The 21,484-nt window shown below is 40.8% G+C and overlaps 1 protein-coding gene across 1 annotated transcript in view; it reads left to right on the top strand.

The window, feature by feature from the left end:
- The window catches only part of ACOXL (acyl-CoA oxidase like), a 301,583-nt gene that overhangs the window by 273,191 nt on the left and 6,908 nt on the right, over positions 1 to 21,484 (top strand). Inside the window, exon 18 of the mRNA XM_037527835.1 lies at positions 5,310 to 5,411. Within this exon, the coding sequence (XP_037383732.1) occupies positions 5,310 to 5,411 (102 nt within the window). The remainder of the gene's footprint in view (positions 1 to 5,309; positions 5,412 to 21,484) is intronic.

Raw genomic sequence — 21,484 nt, 5'->3', positions numbered from 1 at the left:
GACACAATTTCAATACAGGGCACAATCGGAAAATATGCCATTTCAGCTTGGTGTTTGAGTTTGCCATGACAAAGAAGGAGGAGCTTATAGAGGAAGATGTTATATTTTAATTAGTATATAGCAAAATGCCTTTGTTTGGGGGTGTATAGTTCTATGAATTTTAACACATGTATAGAATTGTGTGACTGCCACCACAATCAGAATACAGAACAATTTAACCATCCTAAAATAATTTCATTGGGGATAGCTGTTGTAAAGGTATATTGTTTTACATTCCAGTTTCTAATTGTATATTGCCAGTATCTAGAAGTGCAGCTGATGCTTAGTGAGTTGACTTCATATCCTGTGCCGTACAAGCTCACTATTAAGTCTAGAGATTTGGAGGTTTTTTGTAGATTTTTTATAAGCAATCATGTCTGTGAAGGGGGCAATTTTATTTTTGCCTTTCCAATTTGTGTGTCCTTTTTTCTCTATGGCGCCGATTTAATTCTTTATTTCTCTATTGACCAGAACTTCCAGCATGATGATGATGATAAGAGTGATGAAAACAGACATCCATATCTTATTCCAGATTTTAAATGCAAAAAGCATTTAGTCTTTTGCCATTAAACATATTAGCTGTAGGGTTTTGGCATGTGTGTGTGTATTTTTTAGTGTGTGTTTTTAGTGTGTGTAAGTATTTTTTGTAGTTGTTAAGAGAGTGCCTTCTATTCCTAGTTTCCAAAGAGTTTCTATCATGAATGGATGTTGAATTTTGTCAGTTTCTCCTCCTGCATCAATTAATATGATCATGTGGGGTTTTTTAAAAACCATTTCAGATTTTAATGTGAATCACAACATATACCTTTTGGATTATTTAAGCATTTTTTAGGATATCATTCGGATTTACCTATATCTCATTGTATAAAGCCATTCCATATAATTTCAATTCTGTGTCATTTTGCTGTTGGCATGTGATGATTAGTTATATTTTGCTTCTTCATATGCTGAATTTTTTATTTTATTATTTCTTGGCCATTTTGAATATTATGTTATGAGATTGTGGGTTTTACTGAAATCTTATTATGAATGTGAATATTTTTGTTTTAGCAGAGCATGTACCCAGTTATTTGGACTGCAAGTCCCAACTCACCTTCTGTTGACTGTGATTTCAATGCTGGTTTAGTCATGAGAGCCTTTGCAATGCTATTCTCTGTCCCCACATATGCACCACTCAGTGGCACGCCTAGCTCCTGCATTCTCATCTACCTGTTAGCTTAGCTCGCAACATATTTTGTATGTAATAAACATTAGATCCATGGGTGCATATCTGGGACTGAACCCAGAAGTTCATTGACAACTTAATGGTGTTTCTTCCTTAATCCCTTCCTTTCCACCACCTCCTTGGTACTTTTAGGTTTCCCTAGGGTTCCCTTTTTCCATCTTTCAGCCAGAAATCTGGGGTTTAGTTATTCTGCTCTGCTGCATTTGCCTCTGGGGGCAAACGCAGGGATAAGCAGCTTGAGGACTGGGGTGGGGGGTGGGGAATTAAACTTGCCACCAGTGCGATGAGATTTTAAGTTGTAGAATTCTTCCTCAATCTGCCTGCTACGGTTTTTCAGATTTCTTAAATGGTTTCTTCATTCACCCTGCCCAGAAGTTATGGCTGTATTCAGTGGAAGAGGTGACTAGAGTGTCATCATCTACTCCATCTTATCCAGAATAGAACCCTCAGCCTCTATTTTTAGAAAGAGTGGGGGAGGGATAAAAACAAAGAGGGAACGAAGCACAATGGACCATGGTGCTAGACCACAACTTCTTATTATAACATAATATTCAGTGCTATGTGCTCTAAGCTGGTGATACCTGATGAGGACCCTAATGTTACCACAGTTGAAAAAAATTCATATGCATATATAAAAGAATGGTCTGTTTTGCTTTTTAAATTCTGAAAAGTGGAGGTACCGTGCTATGCTAGACAGAAAAATATCTTTGAACCCTGAAAGACTTAGTTCCAACCGTGACTCTATAATTTAATTTTCTTGAGCCTCTGTTTCTTCATGTGTAAAAAATGGTGCCTGAGCTAGGGTTTCTCAAGTCCACACTGAGTGTGGAAGGGCTCACAGGACCCAGAAAAGATGTTATATTCAAAATTTTTAACAGCAAAGGAATAAGATAAACATCAGTCAAGGGAAAATGTGCAGGGGGCGGGGGGGCGGAGGCCATGTGAAAACCAGCGAGACCTCCCCAGCAAGTTTTCCTCTCAACAGAGTCATGCAGACAGCACTTGCTCTCCCAAAAATGCTCCAGCAATGGTTGACAACATCTGCAAGTGTTGCCAACTAAGCTACCAACCCTTGGTTTCCAAGGTTTTCACTGGGGATCACACAAAACAGCAACATCACAGGATTGGCCTCAGCTGCTCAGATCAGAGCCCTCAGAGTAAAAACTGGTGCAGCATGGCTCTGTGCCTGAGGCACACGAAAACAGGGCTTCAAAGTACACCCAACTGTTAGCATTAACTATCTGGCTTGGCCCAACACCTCAGGCATGCAGTGACACACTTATCAGGAAAGATAATCCAAGAGCTCAGAGGTCATCTTCCAAAAGTTGGGTGGAAGACCTTGAGAATGTGTGGGCTTTGAGTCGCCCAGTCTTGCTGAGTTAAACTTTCCTGAGCAGGCCAACAGTAGCTACTTTTTTTTTTTTTTTAAGATTTATTTATTTATGCATACAAGAACTGGGGTACAGGCCAGAGGTGTGGGGGGGGGTGAGAGGATTCACTAGAGACAGAGTGGGGAGCAGAACAGGCAGATCTACTAAAATACACTGCTGAGGGGAGCAGCGGTTGAGACAGGAGAGGTCTGCTGCGCCATGTGGGTTGCTCCCTGGCGGGCTGGGGGATCGAACTCATGCTGCAGTGGCTGCAGACAGCTTCATAGGTTGCGTCTTAACCCCTTGTGCCACCAGGGAGGCCCAACAGTAGCTACTTTTAATTGTCTTTTTAAGGTTTATTTATTTATGCATACAAGAACTAGGGTGTAAACCAGAGGTGTGGGGGGTGAGGGGATTCACCAGAGAGACAGAGTGGGGAACAGAACAGATAGATGGACTGAAATACACTGCTGAGGGGAGCAGCGGGCAAGGCAAGAGAGGTCTGCTGCACCATATGGGTTGCTCCCTGGCTGTCTGGAGATTAAACTTATGCTGCAGTGGCTGGCGATAGCTTGATAGCACTGTCTTTAACCCCTGTGCCACCAGGGAGGCCTTAGCTACTTTTAATTGTGAAGATATAAATAATGAGAATGTAAAAACCTTGCAGTGCCTGGTATATAGTAGGTTCTTATTAAATAGTGACTGTTATGATCATATTGTTGATCGGAGCATATTTAAAGAAACCAGGGTAGGAGTACAGGGGACTCTGATGTGCACAGTCTAAGGACGTTATCTAGATACAATGACAAGTGGGGGTGAGGGGGAGAATGTTTATACAAGAATAAATATAAGAGTAATATTTAATAAATGTGGGATGGTCAAATCCCAGCATAACATGAGGTTTAAAAAATAATCTGATGAAGTATTTAAGACTTTTTTAAGCTACATTCAGGGTTTGAACACAGGCCCCTGGATTGATGCTAATAGATACCAAAAACACAGCAGACCTACTTGTCTCCTGTAATGTTCCCATTTTCTCTCTGAATTGGGAAGGACTTGCAGTGTGAGAAACTTGATATTGAGGAGGACAAAAGTGATGTAAGAAAACTGTAAATGGGGCCTCCCCGGTGGCACAGCGGGTTGAGCGCAGCACTGTGAAGCTGTCTGCAGCCTCTGCAGCATGGGTTTGATTCCCAGCCGGCCAGGAGATTCCCACATGGCGAGGCAGACCTCCCCTGTGGTGCCCGCTGCTCCCCTCAGCGGTGTACTAAGGTCCTTGTGCCTGTTCCGTTCCCTGCTCTGTCTCTGGTGAATTCTGTCACCCTCCTGTGCCTCTGGCCTGTACCCCAGTTCTTGCATAAATAAATAAATCTTTAAAAAAAAAAGAAAGAAAACTGTAAATGAACAAATGTCCACCTTTTTTTGAAATGGGGAATCAGATAACATTTTATTGCTGTGATATCCAAGAACCAAAGGAAACTTACACTAACCAAGCAACTGTTGCCCAGAACTTGGGCAAGTCCATAAAAAAGCCATAATTAATCTTAAATATCTTTCATGGACAAGCTGCTAGGCCATATTGTGACCCCTTCCGGAAAGACTGAATGGTTGAGGCTCTTCATAATGATCCTGCTTTAAGGAAGTCCCAGAGCCTCAGAAAAAGAAGAAAAGGGCGTGTTTTATCTAAGTGACTTATGAACTACAGGCTTTCTGAGTCTGATGATCCATAGAAGATGTTATTGTCTTCTGATGCCTAGGTCATCTCCACTTGACTCTGGAAAAGAGGGTTTTATTGTTTCTTGACTTGACTTTGAGATGATTTTAATATCTGAAGAGTCATTATCTTTTAGCGATACACAGTGAAATGCTCATGGGTAGAATATGACTGAACTTTGTTTCACAATCATACAGAAAGGGGGGAATGGTTAGGAGTAGACATAAAACAAGAATCACCATGACTTGGTAACTATTGAAGTTGGGTGTTGCAGACATAGCAGTACCACTCTCTGTACTTTTATGTAATTTTAGGATTATTAAATATTAAAAGGCAAGTGAATAAATAGTTTAAAAGTTACTTCCAGTATAGGGAAACTCATTTATTGTTGCTCAATACCATTGATGTCATAGGACGTCTATGTAAGTTTCAGAAATGTAATAGGAAAAGCATGTTGAAACAAAATGTAAATGAGAAGTGCTATTTTTATGAAAGTTTACTTAAACCATGCTCAATGGAAAATATCAAGGTGACATTGTTCAGAATATACATTTAGAACATGCTTTCATGAATTGAGAAGGAAAGCAAGCAGAAATACTACATTCATGTTTTAAAATATCGTGTGAGTGGACTTAGCTTTTAAATAATCGGGGTGAGGAAGACTAGATGAGATTGCAGAGGAAACCAGCCTGCCCATGAGGTAATATTTGTTGAACTGTGAGATGGATACATGGAAGTATGTTTTGCTGCTCTTTCTACTTTTATATATGCTTTAAATTTTCTATAGAATGGTTTTAAAAATTAAAACTTTTACTGCACATTCAAACTGTGACTCCTGGCATTAAGGAAGTATTACCTCTTATGATTTTATGGAATGTAATGTGTTCTTTCCCCTTTTTAGACCTGTAATTTCTAATGTACTTCTCTTTGTTCATTTCTTTCCTCTTCTCCCATTCCTTAGTTTTGTGTGTTATATGGAACCAAGTTGGTGTTCCAGGAGCGAGCCTGGTATCTAGAACATAAATATTTGACTTCCGTGGCCAGCATGAGGATTAGAAGTCAGGTAAGGAATCCTTTAAGCATCAGCTGTCAGTTCTTTGCTTTCTTAGAAAACATTTTGTCAATCTCTTATCGGTTTCCACTCATGAATTTTTATGCCTCTGGGACTTCATATACATGTTTTGATTGCCTGCCATGATCATATTACACTTCAGAGTTTAAGTGACAGGGAAGTGATTCACTATGCATGAACTTTCAGATATGAAAAGGAGACAAGGAAACCAAAAGCTTTGTCCTGGTTTTAGCAAAAAAAAAAAAAAAAATACAGTAAGTGATTTTTATGTCTCTACTTCCTACAAACATCTATTAACCTGTTCATATTCATAAAAAAGCCTGTTTCATTTTTTGTCTGTAGAAGCAATGAGAACTGAACGTAATAGCTGCAGAGCACGGAAGGTAGGGTCCGTGACTCACCACCAAAACATTCTTTTAAAGAAAAAGAAGATGAAGCAACAATCATCCCAAACACATTTTTTGAGTACTTCCTCCTTTCCAGGTCTTTGGTTAGGAGCTAAAGCACAGACAGGAATATGCTCAGTATCTTATTCAAAGGACTCGTTATATTTGGGGAACAAAGCTCACTTTAAAAGCACAAATAACAACACAAGGTTGCAGGGGTTTTTGTAGTGGCCACAAGAGTAACTTCAGCATTCATAGGAGAGTGATGACATCAGATGAATGCTGTGCTTATTCTAGATCCAGGGTGGAAACTTAAAACAAATTGGAGGGGGTGGCTAGTTGGGGGTGGGGAGATGCAGTGAGCCTTTCCACAAGGTTGATGAAGTGAGCAAAATCATAGAAATGGGAGTACTTAGGACAAGCATGTGAGAAATAGTGAGGGGACCCATACGCTGATGTCTCAAGTGATAGAAAACCTGGAGAATTCTGTAGGAGTTCAACCAGTGGGCACTGAAGAATTTTGAAGGATCTTTTTTCCATTTTAGGAAAATAGATATTATAAAGAAAAGCCCATGTAAAGATGTTTCAGTTATCTATTGTTTTGTAATAAAGCACCCTTAAACTCAGTGATTTAAACATTTGTTATGGCTCACGAGTCTGTGGTCTGGACGGGGCTTAGTTGGTGGCTCCTCTGCGCCACGTGAAGATGCTGGGGCTGCGCTCAGGTGGCCTTTTCACTCTGGTGTCGGCCGCCTCAGCCGGTGGCAGGAAACAGATGGGGGCTGTTGGGCAACTGACTCTTCAGTGTGGCCTAGTGTGGGCTTTCTCACAGCTTAGCTGTCTTGGGGTGTCCAAATGTTTACATGACTGACTGCCAGGGAGAAAGTGGAAGATGCCAGCCATCTTAGTCAACATAGTATTACTTCAGCTGCAACCTGTTCGCCAGAGGATGTTCCAAGACCAGCAGAGATTTTCAGGCTGTAGGGGAGACTTGCCTCTCTACATGAGGAATAGTGTGTGTTTGTGTGTGTGTGTGTGTGCACCTATGCATGGAAGGAAAGACTTGATGGTGACAACCGTCTGCAAAGAAAATGCTCACTTTGGAGAGAGAGAAGAACACTTTAAAAAAGTGTTCATTTAAAAAAGTGTGCATTTGTTTAAAAAAACAAATGTACAAAGAAAGATTAAATATCACTATGACCAGGTAGTTCAGTAATACAGAATTAGATAAATAATACTTCAGAGGAATGTTGAGTAAAATAAAATAATTTTCATGCAAAGCATAGACATGCTTTTATATTTAAAGGTAGTGTTTTCCAGACTTTTTAGTTACTGGATCTTCATAGCATCCTGGGGGATAAGCAGGGAGGAATCAACTACTGTGGAACAGACTTTATCTATGGGGCTAGTTCTGGGTAGCTCAGGCCTGTAGACCTTTCAAGACTTTCTTTTGTGCATCTCTGAGCTTCAAGCCACAAGTGCTCACCTTCCCTGGGTAGTCCTGGAGTCCCCAGGGGAAAAGAGTAGCGGAGCTGACACAGACACTCCCTTACCCTTCTACATCACCCCTTGCATGAATCTCAAGCCTTCAGGAATATTATTAGCAGTATCTCTTCACTCAAATGTCTAGGACAACACTTGGTGCAATTGGAGTTGTGAGATAGGCATGTGCTTGTTCAGGAGTGGAAAGGGCCTGGGGTGACTGAAATGCCTCTTCCCGTTTACTGCTTCTTTCTTTATGGGCTTCTCATGTCTTAGTGAATTCATTCTAAAATTTTTAAATCCAGTCATTAGGATTTTCATTTCAATTTTTTTAGTTTCTTTTTTATATTATCTACGTCACTTTTTAGTCTTCTGTTCCCAAAGATATATTCAGTTTTTCTTTTATTTCTTTATGCATTGAAGCATTGTTGTTTTATAGTCTTTAACTAATAATGCCAATATTTTCAGACTTTACAAGTCAATTTCTTTGGTCTGTTGCCTCTGCTGTGCATTTAGTTATCTTTTACAAATGTGTTGGTCATTGCTATTGAAAACTGATTTTAAGATTTATATGAAGGATGAATTGAAAACACCATCTCCTTATAAGGCATTTGAAAATACTCTTGGTTTTAGATTCATCTTAAGTCAAATTCAAGGCTTGGGGTTCCCAGAAAATTTAGAGAATTCAAATAAGAATAGTAATTTTTGTGCCTTCCCCCAGGGTTATAGCGCTTTGTCATCCAGCTTATCACAGTCAGGCGTCCTATAAAGTTTCTTGCCTGGTCCTCTCTGGTTTTGACTGTCATCCTTCCTCACTCCTACCCCAACTGTCATGAGGCTGCCAGAGCAAAATGCAGATTTGTTGGCTATGGCAGGTGCCCTCAGGATACCCCTTACATTTTTGTTATCTTAACTCAGAAATGAGGAAACCAACTTAACATGGCAAAGGAATTTGCACAAAGTAACACAGCTAGTTAAAAACCATATTTCTATGACTATAAACAATTTTATTTGGATAAAAATCAGCATCAGCCAGTAACAGCAACACTCAATTTCTTATACCGTTCTCTAATAAAAGAAACTAGAACCTTGGAAAAGCAGCTGATTCTAAATTTGGGGCAATGACTTTAAGATGAGTATAGCGCATCATATTGTGCCAGAAATAAGTGCTCAAAACAAAGATAAACACCACACAAACACACACACACACACACACACACACCCCACACACAAAACTGGGGGGGTATAGCAAAGGGACACTGTAAGAAGCTAATTGAAAGAACTCCCAATGGTCAAAGCTGAAACAATTTAAGCAATACAATAAATAATGTTATATTATAGCCCAAAGTATAAAATAGTTAAATACAAATCCCTAGTAATATAAATGATTAAACAGATAAATAAATGGGGTAAAAGACACAAATCTTCCTTACAGAAGAACTCTATACTATCCCCTTCAGGAAATGAAACCTAATTACCTTCCCTTGAGTGTGGCTTTAGAGACTTTATTTAAAGACTAGAATTTTGAAAGGGAAAATAGTTTATTTATGATGGAGAAATCTGACAAGGTCCACCTTAACCAAGTGATTAAGGTTAATACCACCAGTGATAAGTCATGCTGATAAAATGGACCTCTGATATGACATAAGAAAAAGCACTTCTCACAAACCTCAGTCCAGGGCCTCCCCTGGTGGTGCAGCAGTTGAGCGCTGGGCCGCAAAGCTGCCCACAGCTTCTGCAGTGCCCGTTCAATGCCCAACCACAGGCGAGGGTCCCACATGGCGCAACAGACCTCTCCTGCCGTGACTGCTGCTCCCCTCAGCAGTGTGTTTCGTGAGTCTGCCTGTTCAGTTCTGTTCCCTGCTCTGGCTCTGGTGAATTCTCTCACCCTCCCATGCTTCTGACTGTACCCAGTGCTTGTATAAATAAATAAATAAATAAATAAATCTTTAAAAAAAAACAAACAAAAAACCTCAGTCCATTCATGAGAATGTCACACAGACCACCTCGAAGCATGTTCCAAGCAATAACTGACCAGTGTGGGCTATATAGTACCTAAAAAGATAAGACTGAGAAATCCTTAAAAGATAAGGAAAGACTGAGAAATCATCACAGACCAGAAGAGACCAAAGAGACATGATGATTAAATGCAATATGATATCTTGGATTGAGTCCTGGGACAGAAAAAGACATTAGTAGAAAAAAAGAAAAGGAAATCTGAATAGTCTGTAGTTTGTTAATATTAGTATACCAATATTACTTACTAGTTTTCACAATGACCCACAGTTTTTTTTTTTTTTTTTTTTTTTTAAAGATTTATTTATTTATTTATACAAGCACTGGGTATAGTCAGAAGCGCGGGAGGGTGAGAGAATTCACCAGAGCCAGAGCAGGGAGCAGAACAGGCAGAAGGACCGAAGTACACTGCTGAGGGGAGCAGTGGGCGGCAGGAGAGGTCTGCGCGCCATGCGGGACCCTCCTCCAGTGGCCGGGGAGCAGCCAGGGATTGAACTGATGCTGCAGAGGCTGCGGGCAGCTTCGCAACCCAGCGCTCAACCGCTACGCCACCAGGGAGGCCTGACCCACAGTTTTGTAAGATTTTAACAATAGAAACTGGGTGAAGGAAACTGTACTATCTCTAGAACTTTTCTGTAGATCTAAAAGTATTCCCCCCCAAAAAAGAGTTTATTTTAGAAAGTTAACATGGGGGAATAGCAATCAGCCTGAGCTCAAGTTAAATAACAAAACTGTTCAGAATGCCCAGGCGTTATGCTGAAGTTCCAATCTAATTATCATTACTAGTACATATATTTATACTTTTAAAAAATCTCATTTCATTCTCCTCAAGATCTTCTTGTTATATAAAACTGATTTAATCCCCATTTAACAAAACTAAGAAAAAGGAGACGTGAAATGATTGCCCCAAATTATCGCTGAGCATAGAAACTAGCACTTCTCTTCCCAAATGCAGGTGGATTAAGCACAAAGTATTGTCTACCAGTGGCCCTACCTGCCTACATAGAGTACCGCAGAACACTCACAGACCTGAGGAATTAAAAAACTTCACAAAGTTTTGTGATATCCCTGAGTAGGTAAAATCCATTCACATATTCCGAAAGCTGGAGAAGAGGGCCCCACAAGAGAGGGGGTTGATTAGGGGTTAGTTTTCTTTTTAAATTCAAGCCCATCCCTGTAGCCCTTCCTGGCTGTGCCCGCTAATGGTTTTGTCTGGCACTTTAGTGTTGACAGAGCTCCTCCAAGTTCATTATCTTGTGTAATCCTCAGGAGCATCCATAGGTGTGACTACCAGCAGTTAACCATGTTATGGATTGAGAATCTAAGGCTGACTTGCTGCTGATGTCGCGAGTCATAAAAGGGAGGCATCTGGACTCCGATTCACCACTGCCCTAGTCTTCCCAGACCTAAACTGTAGGACGACTGGGCTCCACTTTTATTTTTTTTTAAGAATGATTTTTTTATGCATACAAGTACTGAGGTACAGGCCAGCTGTGCGGGGGGTGAGAGGATTCTCACCAGAGACAGAGTGGGAAACAGAACAGGCAGACTGACTGAAATATGCTGCTGAGGGGAGCAGCTGGTGAGTCAGGAGAGGTCTGCTGGCATCTGCTGCACCAAGTGTGTCACTCCCTGGCTGGGGATCCAACTCGTGCTGCAGAGGCTGTGAATAGCTTCATAGGTTGTGTCTTAACCCTTTGCGCCCTCAGGGAGGCCCACGGGCTCCACCTTTATACCTTCATCTAGTACCTTGGCTTAGGGTGGCTTGTGTCGGTGCCCTCGGGGCTCCATTATCATGGCCCATGAGAAATAGGTTTCTGTGCCCTTTTCTTTAAGTACTTTTGCAGCGACATGTAGGGAACAATCGTGTGCTTTGTTCTTGCAAAAGTTAGTGTCCAAGCATTATCCTGTTTCAGTCTTCATTTACCTAGACATTCATATTTATTTTGTTTCAGATAATTATCAGCATTAGGGAGTAACAATCGGCTGAGGCTCATTTCGGGAGGAAAGCCTATGAAAATAACCTAACAGTTAACAATCATGTACCTCCACTTTCAGTGGAGTTTTACCAGCTTCATTTTTCTTAAAAAAAAAAAAAGACAAAACTAACCTTTCAGCTTCTTAAAATGATGAGTTTTAGTGCCAATGAATATTTGGCCTGAGTGCTCTATTTTATATCCACCCTTGAAGTAAGATGTGTGATCATTTCATTTTTCTCATCGAAGTGTTTGCTCCCTGAACTCCTGGGCACAGCTGTCCCGTTCTGTCAGTGCCGACGGCATTGGAACAGTGGCTCTTGGTGACACACAGAAAACAAGCAAGTACATGTGGTCAGCTCACACTAAGAAATCAACACAGGAGGAAGCTTTTTAGTCGATGTGTGCGAGAGAACCACAGCCCAGCTGTGGGTTGCAGATCAAAAAAGACCCTATTCAGTGTGGTGAAAATAATTCTTAACAAAATGTTGAATCAGGTTCTATTTCCTGCCTTAAACCCAAATAATGGAACCACGTGAGAATACAGATTATAAAGGACTTGTAGGGAGGTGAGGGAAGGGATTGTATAACCCAGCATAGCAGCAAGAAGGAAACACCTTTCCACCTCCCATAGGCCATGGGAGGTAGCCTGTGAGAATGACAGTGATAGAAACCAAAAACTTGTTCAGGAAGGGAGAAAATAAATACTGATTATGACCACATCCAAACATCCTTGATATTCCTCTCATATTTGATCACCAGACACCCATAGTTGTTGCCCTTTTACCCAAACATTGTCTCGATGTCCTGTTTGAGCCATGACCTGTCCGTTCCTTGCTATGTGCACTGTCTCTGTTGGAGCAGCAGATGATTAGAGTCTTACCTAACAGATGATTGGAGTCTTAACTACCTGAGCCATTCTCCCTGCCTTTAAGACCACTTTGATTTTAGCATGAAGGTGAAGTCCAGATTCGCCAGCACCAGCCAATGTCTTGTTTTGTACCCTTGCTGCCATATAGGAGTGGGCCCAGCACCTACCAGCCTTGGTCTGTCCCTCTGAAAGTGAAACTGAGCAAACCCGGGGAATTAGGTTGGCCCAGTTGAAGATCCTTGCCCATATGCTTAAGAACACAATGCATGACCCAAAAACAGATACACAGAAAGAAACAACAATAACAGAATTTATTTACATGGGGGAGTGAGAAAAGAGAGAGCAGAGAGAGAGAGAAAGATTTATAGACTGGTATGTGACCAGATTTCATCTGTCCTACCCCAGATAGCACCCACTGGGCAGAGATGAAAGTCCAAACCAAAGCCACACATGGCAAGGTGGTGGCTTCTCCAAGGACACTTCTCACCATAGGTTTAACTGTTCAGACACCAACAGCTAAAATACCCAAACCCCAGCTCTGACTCTTTTCCCCATAGTCTCTCTTACCCCAAATGCAGTGGGATTTGGAAAACTTTTTACCTTTTACCATGGAGTTGGCTGTGAGTACCACCCACTGGCTCAGAGGTTGGAGCACCACCCACTGGCTCAAAGATTGTTCCTCACTTGAAAAAGGAACTACCCTGTTCAGGAACCTGGCTGTCCAGCTGTAACAAGGAAGCCTTAGGAAGCCTATTAGTCGCACGTGATCTTGGCTTTTAGGCTGTACTTGCACATGTCTAAAACAACCATTAAGGTTTGGGCTTTAGTTTCAGTTCAGTCAATCAAATAGTTGAATCATTGAATGGGAAAAACCTACAAGTCCTTTGACTGATGGGTCATTCAAGTGGTTCTGAATAGAAATAGCCACTGACATAAGTCACTTCCTTATTTTTAGGAATGTGGCTTGGAGTAAGAATGTACAGAAATGTGACAGGCACCAGACCTCAAAGGCTAGGGTGCTGCTTCTGTTCTTCAAATTTGTAAGATGAATAGCATTCATTTACTCTTGTGAACCAAGTGGCATATAAATGTAGTCACTGCCTTATGTCAAAGAGACTTGCAGTGTAAGAAACAAAAGAGGGTAAAAACTTGGGGGAGAATTCCAAGCTGGCAAGATGGTGTTGGCATATTAGCCCTCTTCTCAAATCTTAACTTCAAGCATGGGTGACCAGACCCATTCCTATGAGACTTAAATGTGGTACAGTTACCTTTCACTTCATCCATATAATGTTAACTATTTTCCATGCTACATTAATGTTTCTTTTTAATGGACACTCAGATTTCCTATCCTTGTAGTTCCCTTTCTCCAAACAAGGCAACTTAACAGATGTTCAGATTCTGGAGTCACATGCACAACAAACTGAGGTTTTAGTTCAGAATATTGAAAACACTCATTGCATTGGGAAAGGGAGGTAAGCTGTTCAATTCCTTGACTTCACCTGTGACACATAGACTCTTGCTTTCCTTAATAAAGGACTTGAGAAAAGATTTCTGGGTCCTGCACCCCCACCCCATCCATCTGTTAAGGCCCATCTGACTTCATTACAAGCAAATAATGAGGTTGTAAGGACTCCTGACTTTTATCGTCCAGGCTGAGTGGAGAAGCTGGTGTGAATGAAATCACAGGCACCCTTTTCATCAGGGTGGGGATGGACAACTCTGCTTGATGGCCCTTAGTCAAAAAGCTGAGGGTTTTATCATGATGTCATTTCAGTAATGGCATTGCAATGAGTGGTCCTACAGGGAATAGAACTGAATCAAGTTTAAACATCTGCTTTGATTTGAAAGCATCCTCAGAACTGGTTTTAACCTCTTTATGTATCTGTAGAACTCCTGGTTCACCTCCAGGAGACACAACAGTGACCACCCAGAATATGAGTTCATTCGGGTTCCAGAACCAGAGACCCAAACATAGACAGGAAAAACCAGTACCAACACAGTGCTGCTAAAAATGAGGGAAAACTCTTTTTTCCCCTCCCCCTTCCAACACAACAGTGACCACCCAGAATATGAGTTCATTCGGGTTCCAGAACCAGAGACCCAAACATAGACAGGAAAAACCAGTACCAACACAGTGCTGCTAAAAATGAGGGAAAACTCTTTTTTCCCCTCCCCCTTCCACCTTACCCCTGGCTCAAACCTGCTCTTCAGTGGAATAAAATACATTGTTGAAAAAAAAAAAAAAATACATTGTTGAACCTATAAATGCCAGCCATTCAACTGAGGTTAAGAAAATACAAGCTGAATTTTGTTTCTTCAGTTGGGCCAGTAAAAGGACCCCAAGGTCAGCACCCCTGCAATCCTGGTTTCCTTGTGGCAGCCACCTGGTCAGCCCTCATGCCTTGCCCCATAGCATGACTTTGTGTATCTGGGGTGTGAGCCAGGATCATTCTATTTCTTCCATTCAAGGATAACTTGTAACTGCAAGAGAGAGCAACTTGTTTTGCTGAGCTTCGGCCTCTGAGTTCTGGCAGCTACATTCTCTCAAGCTCCTCAGAGATGCTTGAAGTGCTGGGTAACTGGGGCACCCTTTTCCACGAGAGTCCTTGGGTTCATGGTCTTTCTCCAGAATGCACAGTTAAGAATTTCCTAATGGTGAAATTTGTTGCTAAGAGTAGCTGTGTTGCATGTAAAAGACCTTCAGAAGGTGGAATTCAGCTGTGTCCAAGCAATCAGGGCAGACTTCCATCACAGTTAAGGGCAAAGTGTTTTATCATAATTCCATAATGATAAAATTTAAATGAATTACTGCATGTGGAATAGAAATGATCCTGACTACATCCATTTTGGTACAAAGTAATAGTCTGGCTAGAAATAAGTTATTTTTTTATTAAATAAAATGTCTGTAGTTGCTTTTCTTTTTCCTGAGGGTGAATTATCCTTTTCCTGTGATTTTAGAGGCTCAACATTGCTGTGGCCTGCTCCACTTTTTCCCTCTTCTGGGAGACTCAAGGCATTTGGTACTTAGTAATCATACAGAGACAGCAAGTAGGGATGGCCTCATTTTAAAGCACAGAGATCAGACAGACCCACTTGTGAGAACCCATAGTTCTGAAACAACAACAAACCACTGAGATTTCTCTGTACACACCTTCTCTGGACAGCTTGTCATTCACATCACAGATTATAGCCTCGCACCAATAGGTGTTAATTCTGTTACTAAATTGGCTATTGCTATGACAATGTGAGAAAAATACACAGCTCCAATGTGACTTTTCTCAGGGTCTTTTAGAATATAGGTATTCTATGTCTTAATCTGGGTGATGCCTGCGGGCTTATGTTCACTTTGTGATAATCCAGCAAACTGGGATGTACTTATATTTCTCTCTCTACATGTACATTATGCTCCAACTAAAAAGAATAAAAAGAGGAAACAACAAATAACTTCTGTTGTGCTTACATAAAATTCCTTTTGTTAAAACCTAACGTGAATTTTATTCTGTCCTTAGTTGGGAGGGGTACAGGGAGGGCATTTGTTTCTTAATTAAACTTTTTATTTTGAGAGAATCATAGATTCACATGCAGTTGTAGGAAGTATTACAGAGCTCATGTCCTCTACCTACTTCTCCTGGTGGGATCATCTGTAGAAATACAGAGAAGTTCACGCCCAGGATTGTGACATGGGAACAGTGACGACACAGAGCTTTGTTATCACCGCAGGGCTTCCCCTGTGGCTCTTTAGAGCTATACCTCTCCCTGTCCTTGTCTCCCCTTCAGCCCTTAGCAGCTACAGATCTGTTCATTGCTGTAATTGTGTCACATCATTTGCAACCTTTTGAGACTGGCTTTTTTCACTCAGCTTAATTTTCTGGAGATTCACCCAGGTCATTGTGTATGACAACGGTCTGTGTCTTTTTACTGCTAAGCAGTGTTCCATAATATGGGTGTACCAGTTTGTTTAACCTTTCACTCATTGAAAAACATCTGGGTTTTATTTTTGACTATTAGGAATAAAACTGTCATAAATACTCATGAACAAGTTTGGGTATGAATTTAGGTTTTAATTTCTTTAAAGTAAATACCGAGGAATGTTGATTTTTTTAGAAAAAGAAATTGCAAATTGTTTCAGAGTAATTGTATATTTTACATTTGCATGGCAATGCAGTTTGTTTCTGCACACCCTCACCAGCATTTGGTAGTGTCACTATTTTCTATTTAAGTCACTCTGATGGATGTGTAGTACTATTTCATTGTGGTTTTAATTTACATTTTCCTAATGACTAATGATGTCAATACTTTTGGTGTCAAGTCTCAGGACTTTTCATCTGTCCCTAGCTCCTAAAAATTTAAACCTATAGGTTTTTTTCTAAAAAGTTTCATATTTCCACATTTTATAGTTGAGTTAATGATCCATTTGTGTTCATTTTTATATAAGCTGTAAGTTTATTTTAATATAAGATAGGAGGTTTAGATTGAGATGCCTTTTTTTTTTTTTTTGCCTAGGGATGTCCAATTACTCCAGCCACTATTTGTTAAAAGATTTTCTTTGGTTTAATTACCTTTAAATTGTTTAAAATCAGTTGGACATATTTGTTTGGTTCAATTTCTGCATTCTATATTTTGATTTGTAGATCTGTATATCTGTTGTTCTGTGAGTACCACATGATCTTTCTTGACTATTGTACTAAATTAAGAATCTTGAAATCTGGTAGAGTGATTGCTTCTACTTAATTACTTTTGTCATTCTAATTCTTTGCCTTTCCATAATATTAATAAATGTTAAAATACTGTCACTATACTTTTAAAAAAATCTTGCTGGTTTTTTTTTAATTTTTTAAATTTTTTTTTAAAGATTTATTTATTTATTTATTTATACAAGCACTGGGTACAGTCAGAAGTGCAGGAGGGTGAGAGAACTCACCAGAGCCAGAGCGGGAAACAGAACAGGCAGACTGTCAAAACACTGCTTAGGGGAGCAGTGGGCGAGGCAGGAGAGGTCTGTTGTGCCATGTGGGGCCCTTGCCCGGTGGCCGGGGATTGAACTGGTGCTGCAGAGGCTGCGGGCAGCTTCACAGTCCAGCGCTCAACCGCTGTGCCACCAGGGGAGGCCCTTGCTGGGGTTTTAATAATGTAAGTCCTCCATAATTTTATTCCTCAAAATTATTGTGTCTTTTCTCAGAACTTTGCATTTCCACATATATTTTAGAATTAGTTTGTGAATTTCATGGAGATAAAATGGGAGGCACCTAGGATTATAGACCTTTCCTTTCACCCTTTTTCAGGCATTGCATTTATTTCATGAATAATTCCATTTTAGTCCATTACACCCATTTTCTCTTGTAATTTTTTAACACATTTATAAAATTGTTTTAAATCCTTGTCTGTTATTTCTAATAACTAGTCATCTATAAGTCTCCTTTTACAGAGTGTGCTTCTTCTACATTTTGGGTTACATTTTCCTGTTTATCAGTCTTATTATCTTTATTGTATTCCTGATATTTGCATAATAGTTTTAATTTTTTTTTTTTGTCTTTGTCCCTTTTTTGCATCAGGTTGTTAGGAGGAGGGGCTGATCTGATTCTGCCCAGAGTCAAGGTTCAGTGGGGGTGACTTTGACTGAGCTCAGGGTGCATAGCCCGCCTCACTCCCATGGTACTTTTTTGATCCTGTGGCAGTTGAAGTGAGATGATGTTGGCCTCAGAAAGCTTTGATTCACTTTTGGGTTTAACTTCTGAGGGTTGTTACCATGGGAGCAAAATTTTTTGGAATTTTTCCAATCCTTACCTAGAAGTCTTCCTAAATTGCTTTTGGAATTGTTTGAGTCCATGAAGTTCAAAATTCCAGGACCCACTGACATATAATAACTTTGAGCTGTTGCTGTGTATTTAGTTCTGGTGGTTTTTAATCTTCTGAAAAAAAAATTTGACTGAAAATTATTCCTTCTTGGATGTATTCACATTTCTTGGGGTCTGCATTTACAAGACTTAACTGTTCATTGATTAAAATATCATATTGTTTTTGTAGAAAAACGTGTGAAGCTAATAGTGAAGCTTTATTATAACCACCTAATTTAATATTCTTTCTCGTTTCATGTAAATGTCTGTCAGTAGAAAATGCTACCAAGAGCGGCATTGTGGTTACTTTAGTTCCATTGCCAATACTTTTATATGGTTTCCTGTATTCTAAAGGGAAAGCTACATGCACTTGTCTTCTTTTTAAACTTTTCCTCTTATGAATCAGTAGCTGTATGAACAAATGTCAGAACTTCTTATTAAGTGGTTAAAGGCGATGTCTCTGTCTCAGCATTCTTGTTTTAAGTAATGATGATTAAGCAGACTTTGTAATGGAAAATGCCAGAGTTGTAAAGAAATTGTTCTTATTAATAACTGAAGAACACATAATGTTTACAAATGCCCTGTGGCAATTGATCTGTAAGCTTCAACTGTAAGGAATATCTACGGCCTGGAAGTCAGAGCATCGAGGCTCCACTCCTTTACTGAACTAGGCATTTTCAGGAATACTTAGAAATTAAGAGTTTTGTACTCTTTGGTTGAAAGACACAGCGATAGGAAGGAAATTTGGAAGGTAAATTTGCCTCTTCCCCAAAATCAACTCTGTAGTTAAGCCAAATGAAGGTGTCTTTGTTACAGTTATTTTTTTGTTTGGTAAGAAAGGCATTTCACCTTTCTGACATTTCAGATTATGCTAAATATTATTATCTGCTGAAGGATTAATTAACATAAAATATCATTGACATTGATTGAAAAAATATATTAAGCTGGTGTCCTGATAATTAATAGGAGCACAGAATTTCATTTCATGCTATTGAAACTTGACTATAGAGGAAACCAAGAGGGTGTCTGTGCTCATTCTTGGAAACAAGGCGGCCTGACAAGGGAAGGTCCAGCCCTTCTCGAGATGCAGGCCAGTGGTCAGTGAAAATAGGAGCAGAATTCCCCTTTCCAGTGCTTGTTGGGTGTCAGAGCACAGAGTACAGTTATGGCCCATGTGACCTTTTCAGGTAAGTTTTTCTTTATGTTGACCAGTTGTCAGGCATTTGGGGCTATGGTGGCAAATTAATTATTACAGACCTGCCACTCTGCCACTTTAGAGAATGTTCGTCTGCACAGGTAGGAGAGGTGGAGGGTGGGAAAGATGGAAGACCAAAGCCTTTGTGCACATGGTGAGTCTGGAAGTCTTCACAAGAAGTGGAGAGAGCTGCAGGTAAAGTACTTGATTATAGAGATTTTCACTAATCCCTGCCTTTTGCAGGGATTTAAATTGTGTTTGGTCATGTAAGGTGTGGGCTAGAGGAGCAGGTAAGAACCGCAGATCAGTGCAGAAGAGTTCATCAAACCTCCTGAATGAAGGGGACCCTGTAGAGCAAGTGGCTTTCTATCCACAGGAGTAGACTTATTTCTTGAATATCCTGATATTTGAGCCTCACTGGCTCAGGTATATTTTTTTGAGAGTGAGCTTTTCCAAGCATGGCAGCTGGCTCTGCAGCCAGTGTCCTTGGCATCCTCAGGTGGCAACATGAGAGAGGCTCCCGTAGCCCATTACTGCCCTAATCTTCTTGGGGACTCTGAGCCAGGGGGACTGCGAGGAAACCTACATTCTCCTCACTGGGCACACATGGACCATGGATTCTGATTTAGAATTAAATCTGGATTAAAACCCTAGTTGTGCCAATTACAACGTATATGACTTGGAGCAAAGTCCTAAAGCCTTTAGACGTTGGTCTCCTCATCTGTAAAATAGGATGATATCTGACAGAGTTGTTGTGAGAATGAGTGAGGCAGTAACATAAAGACCTCATCTGTAATTTGGCACACAGTAGGTGTGCAACAAGTGGCAGTCCCAGGCAGTAGGGAACAGGGCACAGAACCCAGGTTACATAGGTAAAGGGCTATATGTTGCTATGCGACATTGTTATAAAGGTGCTGGAGATGTAGGTAGGTGCAGATCAAGGCAGCCAAGTGGCTCCCTCTGAACCTTATGGCCTTTACCTGCCCAGCCATCTGGGATGGGGCGTGGAAAGTGCAGATACTACATGGGAGAGTGCATGCTGGATTGCTGGGCTTCCCATCTATGGACTGTCCACTGGGAACACAAGCATGGAATAACATGGAGGGAGCAGATTAGGGATAAGGGCAGTCATAGATGGTCAGAGGCATGTAGCAGAATCACAGTGATGTCACTGGCAGCAAAGGCCATAAATAATGAATGCAAGCAGAAAGCCCATTTAACCAGTAGCTTCTATCTAATTCTTTCATCATATCTTCTAGATATGTAAGGCTTCCCTTCTATTAAAGTTTCTTGCTCAATAGCTAGTTAATCCAACATCAAATCATTGAAAAAGAATGGGTAGAAAATGATATAAATAGCCCAGCAGTATCTAACAATCCCTTAGAAAATAAAAGTTGGCTACACTGAGATTCCTTTTGAAAATTAGGTTTGGTTTGATAAGATTGACATTTCCATTTCTGTGCATTAACCAGCTATAATGATTGACACCAAGGAAAGCACACTTGCCAAGCACCTGTAAGACTCATAGAATACATTGTTTCACGCTTGAGGGGGCAGGGGAGGTTATTGGCCCTCAATCACCGGACTAGGGACAGTAGCCAGTTCCACATCCAGCTCCCTGAATATTTTTGTGAAAGAATTCTCTGCAAACTCAGCACCCCTCTCTTCCTAAGCATTAGGGTCAGGATCCCTATAAACTTTTTCCTCTTGTTGCCCCATACTGAATGCTAATCACATTAGGCCTGGCTCCATCACTGGAGGTACGTGACCTGAGGAACATCTATGTGGTGAAGAGGCAGGTATGAACACATACTGTTCTTTTGTTACCCCAGTCCACACTTCCTGGGGACTGTGCTCCAAAGTGTCTCTCATACTTGGAATTTTCCCAATGGGTTCAGCATTTTCATAGGACAGACTCTCCTTTTCCCGAGGACAGCTTAGTCATGGAAGGCCATTGGGGAGAATGTGGGTGAAGGTGATAGATGGAGCTTCCCCTGGTTTTGGCTTATACTCCTCCAGGCAGCCAAGGCCAGAAGCGGTCTCGGGGTGCAGGGAGCAGCCACTCTGCCATTGCTCCCCTTGGCAAGCAGAGCAGGAGCCCTCACTCTGCCAGGCCACCTCTCAAGAACAAGCCCTGACTTCTTACTGACTCAAGGGAGACATTGGATGGGATCTTAAGAAGCATCCAACAAGATACATTCTTTTATGGCCTGACACTGCCAGAGCACTGTGAGAGAAGGCCAGTTAAAATGAAAGACTTACATAAGAACTGAATCTCAGAACATAATACCCCAAATGTCTGAG

This window comes from Talpa occidentalis, unplaced genomic scaffold (assembly GCF_014898055.3).
Source record: "Talpa occidentalis isolate TD23 unplaced genomic scaffold, MPIMG_talOcc4v2.1 talOcc4.5, whole genome shotgun sequence".
Taxonomy (NCBI): domain Eukaryota; kingdom Metazoa; phylum Chordata; class Mammalia; order Eulipotyphla; family Talpidae; genus Talpa; species Talpa occidentalis.
The sequence above is the reverse complement of the archived record's forward strand: the minus strand, read 5'-3'. Positions and strand labels throughout refer to the sequence as shown.